The sequence below is a fragment of the Phyllobates terribilis genome, unplaced genomic scaffold, assembly GCF_046119375.1.
Source record: "Phyllobates terribilis strain yellow unplaced genomic scaffold, ASM4611937v1 Scaffold_11__3_contigs__length_659146591, whole genome shotgun sequence".
Classification (NCBI taxonomy): domain Eukaryota; kingdom Metazoa; phylum Chordata; class Amphibia; order Anura; family Dendrobatidae; genus Phyllobates; species Phyllobates terribilis.
Window position 1 is genome coordinate 282,967,191 of NW_027362771.1, and position 13,745 is coordinate 282,980,935.

At 39.3% G+C, this 13,745-nt stretch overlaps 1 protein-coding gene across 1 annotated transcript in view; it reads right to left on the minus strand.

Moving 5' to 3' along the window:
* The window catches only part of DHTKD1 (dehydrogenase E1 and transketolase domain containing 1), a 58,338-nt gene that overhangs the window by 7,949 nt on the left and 36,644 nt on the right, over positions 1 to 13,745 (minus strand). The window contains exons 6-14 of the mRNA XM_073652386.1: positions 13,205 to 13,376; positions 12,623 to 12,821; positions 8,482 to 8,794; positions 8,302 to 8,386; positions 8,053 to 8,192; positions 6,995 to 7,145; positions 6,158 to 6,264; positions 3,170 to 3,334; positions 1,556 to 1,638 (exon numbers count right to left, since the gene is read on the minus strand). Of these exons, the coding sequence (XP_073508487.1) occupies positions 1,556 to 1,638; positions 3,170 to 3,334; positions 6,158 to 6,264; positions 6,995 to 7,145; positions 8,053 to 8,192; positions 8,302 to 8,386; positions 8,482 to 8,794; positions 12,623 to 12,821; positions 13,205 to 13,376 (1,415 nt within the window). The remainder of the gene's footprint in view (positions 1 to 1,555; positions 1,639 to 3,169; positions 3,335 to 6,157; positions 6,265 to 6,994; positions 7,146 to 8,052; positions 8,193 to 8,301; positions 8,387 to 8,481; positions 8,795 to 12,622; positions 12,822 to 13,204; positions 13,377 to 13,745) is intronic.

Consider the following 13,745-nt stretch of genomic DNA (forward strand, 5'->3'; position numbering starts at 1 on the left):
TGTTAATCCCCTTAAGAGACTATAACCTGTGATTATCTTATATAGGAAAAATCACAGTCTCCTTTGAAAACTGGCCACAGGCTGGGTTTCGATGGAGCTGTGTAATGACAAGCACAGAAGTCTCCAACCGGCTGTCATAGAAACCCATTGGCGACCCATGATCACGTCATGTTCACGCTGATGGGCGCTTGGAATGACGCGACCCCATGTCGGAGCGCTGTTAATGTCGCTGTCAGAGTTTGACAGTGGCATTTAACAGGTTAATAACCACCCGCAATTGTTCGAGGCAGGTCCTGGCTGTAACACAGTCTTTACATGCCGGGTATGGTGCTAGCTCACCCTGTGAGCCTGCTCCATACACCAGCTTCCGAACTATGCCGTACATGTACGGCGCAAGTCTTGAAGTTTATACCAAGTTTGTAAGAGTTGTGCACGGCCATCTCTGGCCGTGTCATAGATAGTGATTAGAGTAGAAGTGTCCATGCTTGGCCTCTGTTCTATCCAATAGGTGCTCTACCAAGCCCAATTCTCTAGATCTGTGGGAGGGCCAACATTCAGATCCGAGCAATCAGCAATTTATTCCGTATCCTATGGATAATTTACAAACCTGGTAAACTCTTTTAAAAGGCGTGAACAATGCTGGAGTAGTCAATGAAGACCAAGTAAGAGCATGGAGCAGAGTTTAGACAAGAGAACAAGCGCATGACCTCATTACATGATTGGATAAAAAGGATGACTTTTCCCTTACCGCTCCATCAAAGACCACAAAGCTATGTTTACACTCCTGTTTTTGTACCTTGTGCTACTTCTATTAAGCAGATGACAGAGTGGACTTAAGCTAATAATTCAGTACCATTCCTATTTATTGGTATTAAACAGGTAACTCCACAAGTACATTGTCAGGAGGAGAGATTTCACTAAAAATCAATGCTCAGCTCTTTAACATAGTTTAGCACACACCGTGGTCTCTTTCAGCTCCATGAAAAGTATTGTATATTACATAAAAATAGGTAAACATGCAATTGAATCGTAATGTAGCGAAACATGGACCTTTGTCGCATATCAATTTCATTTCCTTCTTTAGTGTAACTTAGGTGACTGCATTACTGCTGTTATGCAACTTCTTCTGTCCAGTCTTCTCCTTGATATACAGATGTGCAAAAGTAACATGAAAATCTGATCAGAATACATCCATTGTAATGCGTATGTTATACTACAAAAATACTAGAAATAATGTGCTGTGTGCCAGATTTCAAAATCACCCAGAGTCCCTCAGGACAAAATAGAACAGACCAATATGGATACCATGAGACCTTTTTCCCTTGAACTATGGTGTGAAATATTGCAAGCGACGGATCATGACATCATATTTTTAGTCACAGATTCTCATGTAATGAGAGGAAAAAATCAAACATCTATGTCTGTGTGCAATATAAAAAGAATAGGGAAACAGTATGGGTGCAAAATGAAGGATCTGAACAGACCATTCAGATGGCCAGGTGAGTGGACCCTTTTTGGTACACTTTTTTATATAATAGAGGTGTAATCAATGTACCTTTTGGGGTCCGCAGCAAGGTCTCCTATAACAGGTTTAAATGTGGTTCCTGGTGCCATATCTTCAAAGCTGGAAACTGCAGCCTTCAAAAAAATATTATAAAAAAATAAAATAACAGTCAAAACTCATATATAATAAATAACTTAAAAAATAAATGATAACATTCGTACATACATAATCTATATGTTTTCTTTTATGGAATTCAGACATTTCATTTTTAACTTTAGTGATATTCATAGAGAATAATGAATTGATGGAGAATAGTAAACCTCAGTTATTCAGTCATTGTGTCATGTCAGGGAGGAAGCAAAACAGTATACAGACATTACAGCATGGGATTGCAAATTATTCTTTCTTTCAAGTAAAACATTGTTTAAAAACAGGCAGGGAAATGTTTTACCTCACAAGAAGAATCAGCTGTGATCCCCATGCTGTCATGTCTGTATACTCTTTTGCTTCCTCCCCTGCCCAGGAGCTGTGGTATGATCAGACCTTGTTCTTGCTCAGTCAGACACAACCATTACACAGTACACAGCAGGGGCACATTGATAAGATTATCTCAGCACAGGAACATTTTATTTAAACACATCCAATTGTGGAAGTTATTATTATTCCAAGATCTATTGATTAAAATCAACTTTCATTTGTGGGAAAACCCCTTTAATTTCTTCTATCCTTTTAGTTACTGTATAGTTCACAATGAATCATGAATGGGCATCCAAAACTTACTGGTACGCAATAACATTTTGCACAAAATATAATGGCCCCGACTGATTTTTTTGTACACCAGTCTCGTAGATTGTAAACCTGCAAGGGCAGGGTCCTCTTCCCCCTGTACCAGTCTGTCATTGTTAGTTTATTTACTGTAAGTGATATCTGTATTTGATATGTAACCCCTTCTTATGTACAGCACCATGGAATCAATGGCGCTATATAAAGAAATAATAATAATAATAATAATAATAATAATAATAATAATAATAGAGGGCCATTCAAGAAATGATGCGCGGAATTCCTTAAGAGGTGTATGGCACTTAATAAGTTTGGCGCATTCTACTAGTGGCGTGCATCTTGCCAAAAATATTAGTCTATTTAAAGAGTCAAGTAACATTTCTGGTGTACAAAACGCTAGCACTTTGGCTGAATCTCAAGGGCGGGAGTAGTCACCCCCAAATCCTTGCTCCTCCCCATCTCTGCCCATTTTGAGTTGTTTCAATCTGACACGAAAATTTCTAATGCCAAAAGTCTCTGAAGAGTATGCAAAAATTTTGCAAATGTTGAGTTGTGCGCAGATTTAAAAGCGTTTTATGACAGTTTTTTGGTGAAAACACTTTGAAGAATTGCCCGTAATTTGTTTACTATAAAAAATGACCACAATCAAAGTTGTTTGCCAAGGTCTACAATTCTTAGTTGTGGACAGCAGTTTGTGTGATTCACATACACGAATGCTGAGGACGCGATTTAAAAAAACTCTGGTTAAAATATGCTACCATGTTCATCCACAATGCAAAGTGTAAAGGGACTAGGCTGACAGTACTATTGGTTTTGTTTATATTCTCGGCGTTATATATAATTACAAAAAGAGAAAGAAAAATAAAAAAAAAAAATAGTTACCGGATATCTGAGTAACATTTTTGGAGAGGCAACAATTAAGGGTTTTCTGAAATTTCTTATCATTTGCCGGCGTAACAAATGAAAATATTGTGCTGGCGTTGTGGGATGAGCGACGCACATATTTACAGTATCACCATCTACTCCTTCTTCTGTACTGTCACACATCTATGTAGAAAAAAAAAGAACATAGTTTTTTGTACCACATTAACTTGAAACAAAATAAAAAAAATGGAAAGAAGTGTCCATGGGTATGTAAGTGAATATACATTTCTCATACAGTCACCCCACATGTTGCCCTCAGTTTGCCTCTTGCTGCCTCCTCTGCTGGCGTTCTTGACCTCTTACATTCAGGAATGCTATGGCGGTACGTCTAAACCTGACCTCCTCCTCACAGGAGAGGCCGTGGAGGTGTACCTCAAACTTAACCCTGTGCTCTCCATTCTACTGCCGCAGTAATTTTATACAGTAGGACTAGAAATCTGGACTCAGCGGAAAAGGCAGCAGGAGGCAGCAGATATTGTGACTATACATGACAAATGTATTGTAAGTTTTCTGTAACAGGTTAAAAGGTTATTTTAATATCTGTTCTATATACAAATCCATATCCCTTGCTGATATGCTTCAGTTTGCAAGGTTTTAACTATGCTTTCCCTTGGTCATTGGTGCTAATTTAACTTCAGCCTTGTGCTCAGCGATCAGAGAGGAGTATGAAGGAGTATGGCTGTTTATTCTAATAGCTAAACCAGCCCCCTCCTCTGTCAGGGCCAATGAATAGTCAAGGAGAGGGGCCAGCTTAGCTATTAAAAAGAGCAGTCAGCCAGCTTCCTTACCAACAACATTGGTCAGGTGCTAGCACAGAAAAGGTGTCTGTTAGGGTATGTGCCCACGATCAGGACACACTGCGGCCCCGACGCTGCAGAATAGCCGCACCACTTCCGCCCTCATTATGCAAATGAGCGGCCGCAATTTATTTTTTTTTCACATGCGGATTTTCCTCATTGATGCAAGTCCATGGGGAAGGCCTGCATGCGCACCCGCAAGAGGAATTGATATGCTGTGGTTCTGAAAGACGAGCCGCATGTCAGTTTCCGCAGGTGCACAGAGATGCATAGTGGACATGGGATTTCTAGAAATCCAATCCACTATCCTGTAACATCTGGATGCTGCTGGTCTGATGCTGCATAAACATGCAGCATGAAACCCACAGCATTTCCTGACCGTGGACACATACCCTTATGTTGAGCAAATAAACGAGAGTGGGGCTGGAGATGGTTAAGAAAAAGCAAAAGTGATGCTTTACTAGCTGAAGTGCATTAATCAATTATTTATCAAATGGAAAACCACTATGAGTGGTTAACCTTTTATTTGCTTTGAAAGTTAGTGTTACAAAGCAAAATGATAAAATCTGTTTTTATACACTGTGTGCAGAATTATTAGGCAAATGAGTATTTTGATCACATGATACTTTTTATACATGTTGTCCTACTCCAAGCTGCATAGGCTTGAGAGCCAACTATCAATTAAGTAAATCTGGTGATGTGCATCTCTGTAATGAGGAGGGGTGTTGACTAATGACATCAACACCCTATATAAGGTGTGCTTAATTATTAGACAACTTCCTTTCCTTTGGCAAAATGGGTCAGAAGAGAGATTTGACGGGCTCTGAAAAGTCCAAAATTGTGAGATGTCTTGCAGAGGGATGCAGCAGTCTTGAAATTTCCAAACTTTTGAAGCGTGATCACCGAACAATCAAGCGTTTCATGGGAAATAGCCAACAAGGTCGCAAGAAGCGTGTTGGCCAAAAAAGGCGCAAAATAATTGCCCATGAATTGAGGAAAATCAAGAATGAAGCTGCCAAGATGCCATTCACCACGAGTTTTGCCATATTTCAGAGCTGCAACGTTACTGGAGTATCAAAAAGCACAAGGTGTGCGATACTCAGGGACATGGCCAAGGTAAGGAAGGCTGAAAAACGACCACCTTTGAACAAGAAACATAAGATAAAACGTCAAGAATGGGCCAAGAAATATCTTAAGACTGAGTTTTCAAAGGTATTATGGACTGATGAAATGAGAGTGACTCTTGATGGGCCAGATGGATGGGCCAGAGGCTGGATCAGTAAAGGGCAGAGAGCTCCACTCCGACTCAGACGCCAGCAAGGTGGAGGTGGGGTACTGGTATGGGCTGGTATCAAAGATGAACTTGTGGGACCTTTTCGGGTTGAGGATGGAGTGAAGCTCAACTCCCAGACCTACTGCCAGTTTCTGGAAGACAACTTCTTCAAGCAGTGGTACAGGAAGAAGTCAGTATCGTTCAAGAAAAACATGATTTTCATGCAGGACAATGCTCCATCACATGCATCCAACTACTCCACAGCGTGGCTGGCCAGTAAAGGTCTAAAAAAAGAAAAAATAATGACATGGCCCCCTTGTTCAGCTGATCTGAACCCCATAAAGAACCTGTGGTCCATCATAAAATGTGAGATCTACAGGGAAGGAAAACAGTACACCTCTCGGAACAGTGTCTGGGAGGCTGTGGTGGCTGCTGCACACAATGTTGATCAAAACAGATCAAGCAACTGACAGAATCTATGGATGGAAGGCTGTTGAGTGTCATTATAAAGAAAGGTGGCTATATTCATCACTAATTATTTTGTTTTTTGTTTTTGCATGTCAGAAATGTTTATTTCTAAATTTTGTGCACTGATATTGGTTTACCTGGTGAAAATAAACAAGCGAGATGGGATTATATTTGGTTTTTATTAAGCTGTCTAATAATTCTGCACAGTAATAATTACCTGTACAAACAGATATCCTCCTAAGATAGCCAAATCTAAAAAAAAAACCACTCCAACTTCCAAAAATATTAAGCTTGGATATTTATGAGTCTTTTGGGTTGATTGAGAACATAGTTGTTGATCAATAACAAAAATAATCCTCTAAAATACAACTTGCTTAATAATTCTGCACACAGTGTATTTGGGACTACCTGTAAAAAGCGTTCAATGCGGCAGGAAGAATGTTCTGGACCAGCACCATCGTAACCGTGTGGAAGAAGGATCACAATTCCACTCTGTAAAAGCCACTTTGCCTCACCTATTTGGGCAAAAAATAATAATTTAGCAATGTAGTATGAAACAGTGATATATTTTGCAAAGTTTGGACACGGTCACACATATCTCTCCATAAAATCCTGATATACTGAAGGCGTACAAGGAGGTTGATGCTAAAGCATACCTAGGGTAAGGGAACTTAGTTTAGCAGCACCACCCCAGTACGGAGATAAAAAAATGCTGAAATGGTGCTTTAAATAGCAATTTCGTGACACATTTTCCAAAACAGCATCATGTTCAGTAATCCCGAGTTCCTCTCTACCGACCATTACTTATCACCAAAGCCATTCTGATCAGAAATAGCAGGGAAGAGGGGCTGCTCACAGACCTGAACACATTATCTACTGACATGTCACAAGCACAACACCCCCATTAATACAGAAACTGCAGATACATGAACAACTTCGATACATGACATTTTTCCTGACCGGTATCCCTTCTACAGTGTTAATAAAGGCCAAATAAAATGGTTGATGAGGTATTCATTGCACACAAAACAACCTGGTAAATACAGTGACAAGTGATTACATTCAGTTTTTCAATTTATTTTGCAATCAGCATTAAACTTTATAAAAAGAAAATACACTAAATCAGATGCATTTCCTAAAAAAAAAAAAAAACACTATGCAAAACTTTATTTATGTAGTCACTTTGATGAATTTGTTCTCAAATCCAGTCTTTTTTACTTTAAAAGTTATTTAATACAATCTTACCTCCAGAAATGAAGGTGTCAAATATTATCTGTGCTCCATTGAAAAAATCTCCAAACTGTGCTTCCCAAATAGGCAGCATCTTAGGACTTTCTATACTCATGCCGTATTCGAATCCAAGGACAGCTTCCTCCGATAACGCACTATTGCTTACCTGTAGTTAGAGGGGAAAAAACATAGCTATAGTATAAAAAAAAAAAAATGGTCTTGCGGAATTATAGCATGCAGCTTTCTCTTGTTAAATAGACAGTGTTCCTAGTGAGCAGCAATTCTATGATCAAAAGAAAGTAACGCATGAAGTAAAAGACAAAATGATTTACATGTTGGAAACTGTACCATCGGGTTTTTGTTGCTCTTCAATTGCCAAAAATGTTTAGTCTTTTCTCAAAATAAAACCGAAACTTAAAGGGGTTTTCCCACGAACAAAAGTTGATTTTAATCAATAGATCTTCCACAATTGAATGTATTTGAATAAAATGTTCCTGTGCTGAGATAATCTTATAAATGTTCCCCTGTGTAATGGCGGTGTCTGACCGTGTACGGAACATAGTCCGATCATACCACAACTCCTGAGCACTGCAGGGGAAGAAGCAAAAGAGTATATAGACATTACAGCACTCGATCACAGCTGATTCTTTCTTTGAAGTAAAACATTGTTTAAAAACTGGTAGGAAATGTTCACCTCACAAAAAGAATCAGCTGTGATCCCGTGCTGTAATGTCTGTATACTCTTTTTCTTCTCCCCCTGCCCAGGAGATGTATGATCAGACCATGTCCCGTACATGGTCAGATACAGACATTACACAGTACATAGCAGGGGCACATTTATAAGATTATCTCAACAAAGGAACATTTTATATAAACGCATCCAATTGTGGAACTTATTATTCTATGATCTATTGATTAAAATCAACTTTTGTTCATGGGAAAACCCCTTTAATGGATCCTTTACACAATGGAAATGCCAAGGTTTATAATAATGGCCATAAATAAAAGCCATGATGCCAATGTGAATACAATATGGAACGTAGTATATTATTCATGTTTTTAAGAAAACAAACCTCCAAAAAGTCTTTTTGGTCCGATGTTATATTGTTCAGTGGAATATAAGTGTCATTAGTCTCTTGACAAACCACCATGGCATGTCTTTGACTGAAGGTTCCTCGTCCTACATCTTGTCCACTTAGTCGAACATGAAACCCTTTAAATGGAAAAAAAAACGAGGTCATATAAGTCCAACAAAAATTCACAGACATTATGAAAAAAAAAATCTTTTTATGAAAATTATTAGTTTAGAAGAAATATCTTACCTTGACAAAGCAAAGAGCCAAAAGCCAAAGCTTCAGCAGTAGCCCAGTCTAACTTTGTTCCTTCCTGGAGCTTCTGTATTCTAGACTAAATATAGATACATAATATTATATTCACTCTCATTTACTAAAACTGATAAATAGGTTGAATCCCACAAATGAGGGAAAATCTTTAGACCCAACCTGTGCATGCATCTTTAGAAGATGGCTGTGCATCTGAATTTCCTCAGGAACTTCTACAGATTTGGCACCAATAAATTGGAGTAAATTAGCAGGAACGCCGGTGTCCCATGTTGTTATCCAATCACTTGGTTCAACCATCTCATTCCAATTAGCCTGAAGGTTAGTCGGTGGCGGTGTGTATAAAGTCATGTTGTTGAGATGATCACTTAATTTGGTGTAATAAGTTGTCTTTATATCTCCAACTTCTTCTGTAGTCAATAGTCCAACAGATAATAAATTCTCAGCATATACATCTGGGATGCTTTTTCGCGACCTGCAAATTTGTTTTTAGAACATTAGTAATGTACCGTGAGTGACTTAATGAAATATACATTTTTCGTTTTCTTCCACCTCTCCTTTTTTAATTTTCTGTCAAAAGAGCCGTTTGAGGGCTTGTTTTTTTGCGGGATGAGAAACAGAATATCCCCATGCACAAGGTATAAGGGTAGATAAATGGTGCAAAAACCCATCCACGTAACTGTAAAAACAACTTTTGCAGATGATACTAAACTTTGTAAAGTAGTTAATACAGATGAGGATAGGGCACAGCTACAGGAGGATTTAGATAAATTGGGGAGTTGGGCCAAAAAATGGCAAATGGGGTTCAATGCCGATAAATGTAAGGTCATGCACATGGGAAAGAAAAACAGCAGTCACCCATACATATTAAATGGGAAACCGTTGGGGAAATCTGACATGGAGAAGGACCTGGGCGTCTTGGTTAATAGCAAATTAAATTGGAGTGCCCAGTGTCAGGCAGCAGCTGCGAAGGCAAATAGAGTCATGGCATGCATCAGAAGAGGAATAGGGGCATATGATGAGAACATTGTTCTTCCTCTGTATAAAGCGCTGGTAAGGCTGCACTTAGAATATTGTGCACAGTTCTGGGCTCCGGTGCTCAGGAAAGACATATTGGAGCTAGAGAGGGTACAAAGGAGGACGACTAAGGTAATAAAGGGAATGGAGGGACTAGAATACACAGAGAGGTTGTCAAAATTAGGCCCATTTACGTTGGAAAAGAGAAGGCTTAGGGGAGACCTCATAAACATGTATAAGTACATCAGGGGGCAGTACAGAGATCTCTCCCATGACCTGTTTATACCAAGGATGGTGACAAAGACGAGGGGGCACACTATGCGTCTGGAGGAAAGGAGGTTCCTGCACCAGCATAGAAGGGGATTCTTTACGGTCAGAGCCGTGAGACTCTGGAACTCTCTGGGAGAGGAAGTGGTGATGTCCAGCTCACTTAATGAGTTCAAGAGAGGCCTGGACGCCTTTCTTGAGAACAATAAAATTACATCTTATGCTTAGTGATAGTTAATTAATCCAGATTGGTGTCGGGAAGTGAATTTTTTCCTCAATGATGTAAATTGGCCTATACCGCATGGTTTTTTTTTTTGCCTTCCCCTGGATCAACGCTGCGGAATAGCTGCAGTGCACAAGAAATAGGCTGAACTGGATGGACGCTTGTTTTTTTTCGGCCTTATAAACTATGTATGTATTATGAATATATAAAAACATGAGACAAAGCATAAAAAAGCAAGGTTGCCTACAGGAGAAATACACTAGGTAAATATATCAGATTAACATCATGGATACCAAACTCTTATCCAACAATGCATAAAAGCCAGATAAACATAATATCTAGAAAGCCACAATGCTAAGAATCCAAGTAAAATAAATTAATAACCAGTCAAGGTCACAGTGAGGTAACCATACAAGTATATTGAATACAGGAACACAAACTGGTATAGCAAAAGACTTGAAGGTGCTGTGCAGACATTGTATAGAGCAAATTTATCTGTTATAAAGGCAAGTGCATCAGATCGTACTGTCACTAACGTACCAAGCAACCCTGCTCCAACTAATATAAATTAAATAAGTACAACTAATATCAATTAAATAAGTAAATAACACTGATGGTAATTGCATAGTGTAATGGATAACACAAAAGGAGTATGAGAATCAAATGTTAGACTGCTTCTACTTAGCAACACATAGGGATGTGTATCAGAATGAACAGTCAATGAAGCATGTCTGCCAACATAAGGCTTACATAGTGATATTCAAAGCCCCGACGCGTGTTTCACCCAGCTTCCTCAGAGGGCTGTTTGATGTTAATCTGATATACTTACCTAGTGTATTGCTCCTGTAGGCAACCTTGCTTTTTTTATTCTTTGTCTAATGTTTTTATGTTTTCATGAATAAAATTTGTTTTTACAGTTAAGGGGATTGGTATTTGCACCAACTGTCCATCCTCACGACCTCGTGCATGGGGATGGTCTGTTTTTCATATTCTAAAGGGTGTATTCCTATACTTTGCTCAGATCGATTTAAGGACTATATTTCATTTTTGCGAGATGAGTTGTAGCTTTGAATGGCATCATTCATCTTACCATAAAATGTACTGAACAATGGGATGAAATGTTGAAATAACTGGAATTCCACCATTGTTTTTTGTTTTGTTCTAATAGGATTTATTGTGTGGTAGAAAACCTGGAAACTTGATTTTCCAGATAAGTACGATTACGGCGAAATCAAAACTTGAATACATTTTTTTATCAAAAGCACCACTCCAGCAGTTTTTTTTTCTTTTTTCAGTGCTGGAGAGGTGCTTTAAATGTAAGCCCCCTACCCCCAGTCATATATTCATCTTCCGGTGGCTTCACCTTTCACTGATGCCGTTCCAATTCCGCGGCGTCCGTAACTTCTGACTGGCTGGAAGTCAGACGCTACGTCACAAGAACTCAATACAAGTCTAGGAGAGCTAGAACGAGGCTCTCAAAGACATATTAGAAAGTGACTTCTGGCGCGCTCCATGAAACACTAGAGCTACCGGCAGGTCACTTTTCTCTGGAGACCGGCTGCAGCGACACTGGAAAAGGATGAAGGCGGCAGGTGAGTATCAAACAGGGGGCAGGGTAATCACATTTAAAGCACCAACTCCAGCTGTGCAATAAAAAAAACTCTGGTGAAAAAAAGTTCAGAAGTTTGTATAAAAAAAAATTAGCCATTGTTCAAGACCCATAATGTTTTTCCACTTTTCCTATCAACCCAGCTGATTGAGTGCTAGTTTTTTAACATGCTGAGCTGATGTTGACCAAAAAAACTGAATTCTAGCATTTCGAGGGTTTTTTTCTGCTTACGGTATTTACCATTTGAGATGATTTATTTTATATTTTGATAGATTGGTCTTTATTTTTAATGGGAATAAAGGAGGCAATTTAAATTTTCATTATTTTATAAAAGTATATTTTTAAAAACATTTTTTTAGTCTCAGTGGGACTTGAACCAGTGATTGTTTGATCGCTTATACTATATACTGCAATGCCTTAGTATTGCAGTATATAACAAATCTCTATCTCCCATGGAGCTCAGCCATGCTTTCCAGGAGAACCCATATGGCAGCGATGGAGGCCTTCGGCAGATCTCTGACTGGTGCCCCGCTATCGCGCTGCAACAACATGAATTAAAATGTTATCAGTGATGGACAGTGGCATTTAAGTGGCTGCGGACCCCACTGTTAGACTAATGCTGGCTTTGTAACACAACCCGGCATCTACCGCCCAAGGATCCCAGGGAGGACGTACAAGCTACGGCCCTATGTGAAAAGGAATTAAAGGGGTTTTCCAGCTTTAGAAAACCTGTCTCCAGGCAGTTTGTTTAAAAACAAAAAACACTACTCGCTCACCCTCTCTGGGTCTAAAGCACAGTCGCTGCCAATGCTACCAGTGTCTGTTATTGTCTGTAGGGCTGACGTCACATTGATAACAACAAAGCAGCTCATGCTGACTTCTCGGGCAGAACTGCTGATCTCACTTATTGGCTGCAGTGCTGTCAATGTCACTTCAGCGCTGCAGACAATAACATGCACATTGCAGTGGCAGAGAGTCCACGCTGGTCCCGTGGAAGGTGCTCAAAATAGTGGATTCACCTAAATATTCCCAGTATTTGCCAACTACATTCAGCATACACTTCTACGGACCAGTTGTATCTCAAGAGTGCTCCTGTGACAGGTTTACACCTGCATGCAGCTGTCTATACACAGACCCTTACTATTTGTCTAGATTAATATGGCAAGTATAATAAAATGGGAACTCACCTGATAATTTTGTACATTCCAGGATTAGTAAAGAAAGGCTCATCTAGCTCATTATGACCCCATTGCCGATAGCACAATAAATCCACAATCACGTCCTTTCTAAAAAGTCTTTGATATTCCACTGCTAATCGTGTTGCACGCACAACTTCTTCTGGACAATCTCCATTCACATGAATTACTGCACAACCAACAATTTTACCTACATTCCAAGAAATCAGGAAATTATTATTACTGTATACCTTATGCTGTAACCATGCTAAGAGAAAGGACGCTGGAAGCATGCAGAATACATAAGCATTTTTCATATGGTAAAATATGGTTTTACTGACACACACTGTGCAGGGGCCTCTTAATTGCAAGATTTGGATATTCAATAAACATTGCCGAGTCACATGTAGTGTTCCCAGTGGCTTTGCAAGCCATACTCAATAAGATTAGAAGCAAAGGATATACCAGCCCAATGGCATGGACCAGCAAATCTCACTAGCGTACATTCAACAAGCGTACATTTTAATTTAGAAAGGTTTAATCAAAAGGCAAAATCCACACATTTTACGCTATTTTAAAGGGTCGGACACTTACCGACATCACTGCAATACAATGATGATCTACCACGGTCCGAAGGAGTAGTATATCCTAATTGATTGTTTACAATTAAATGAATGCTTCCTCCTATTCGATAATGAGGGAGGTTTGAAATTGTAAATGTTTCAGGTACAATGCCTTGACCAGAAAAAGAAGCATCACCATGAACCTAATAAAGAAGATAATGAATAGACAGAGTGTATCCACTGTAGTTACAAACTAAGGAATCCGTTTCTAAAACTCAGGAAATATTTATAACATATCATGAAGATAGAAACGTGCTACCTGACTGCTTAGTACAAGTAATCACGTCTAGACAAAGCATATTTAGAATTTTACTAGGATAAATTACTTATGGGATCGCTGGCCTTGAAAGAAAGGCGGCGTAAATGGGGTTATGAGGGACTTTTTTTTTTTTTTAATTTTCTCTATTGGGCCAACAATTATTGGCAAGTAGTTGCCAACTACCTGCCTGAGCTGCGACAATCTCTCCCGCACGACCGTGATTCTCCTGCTCCTTCTTTTCTGCTCTGGTCTA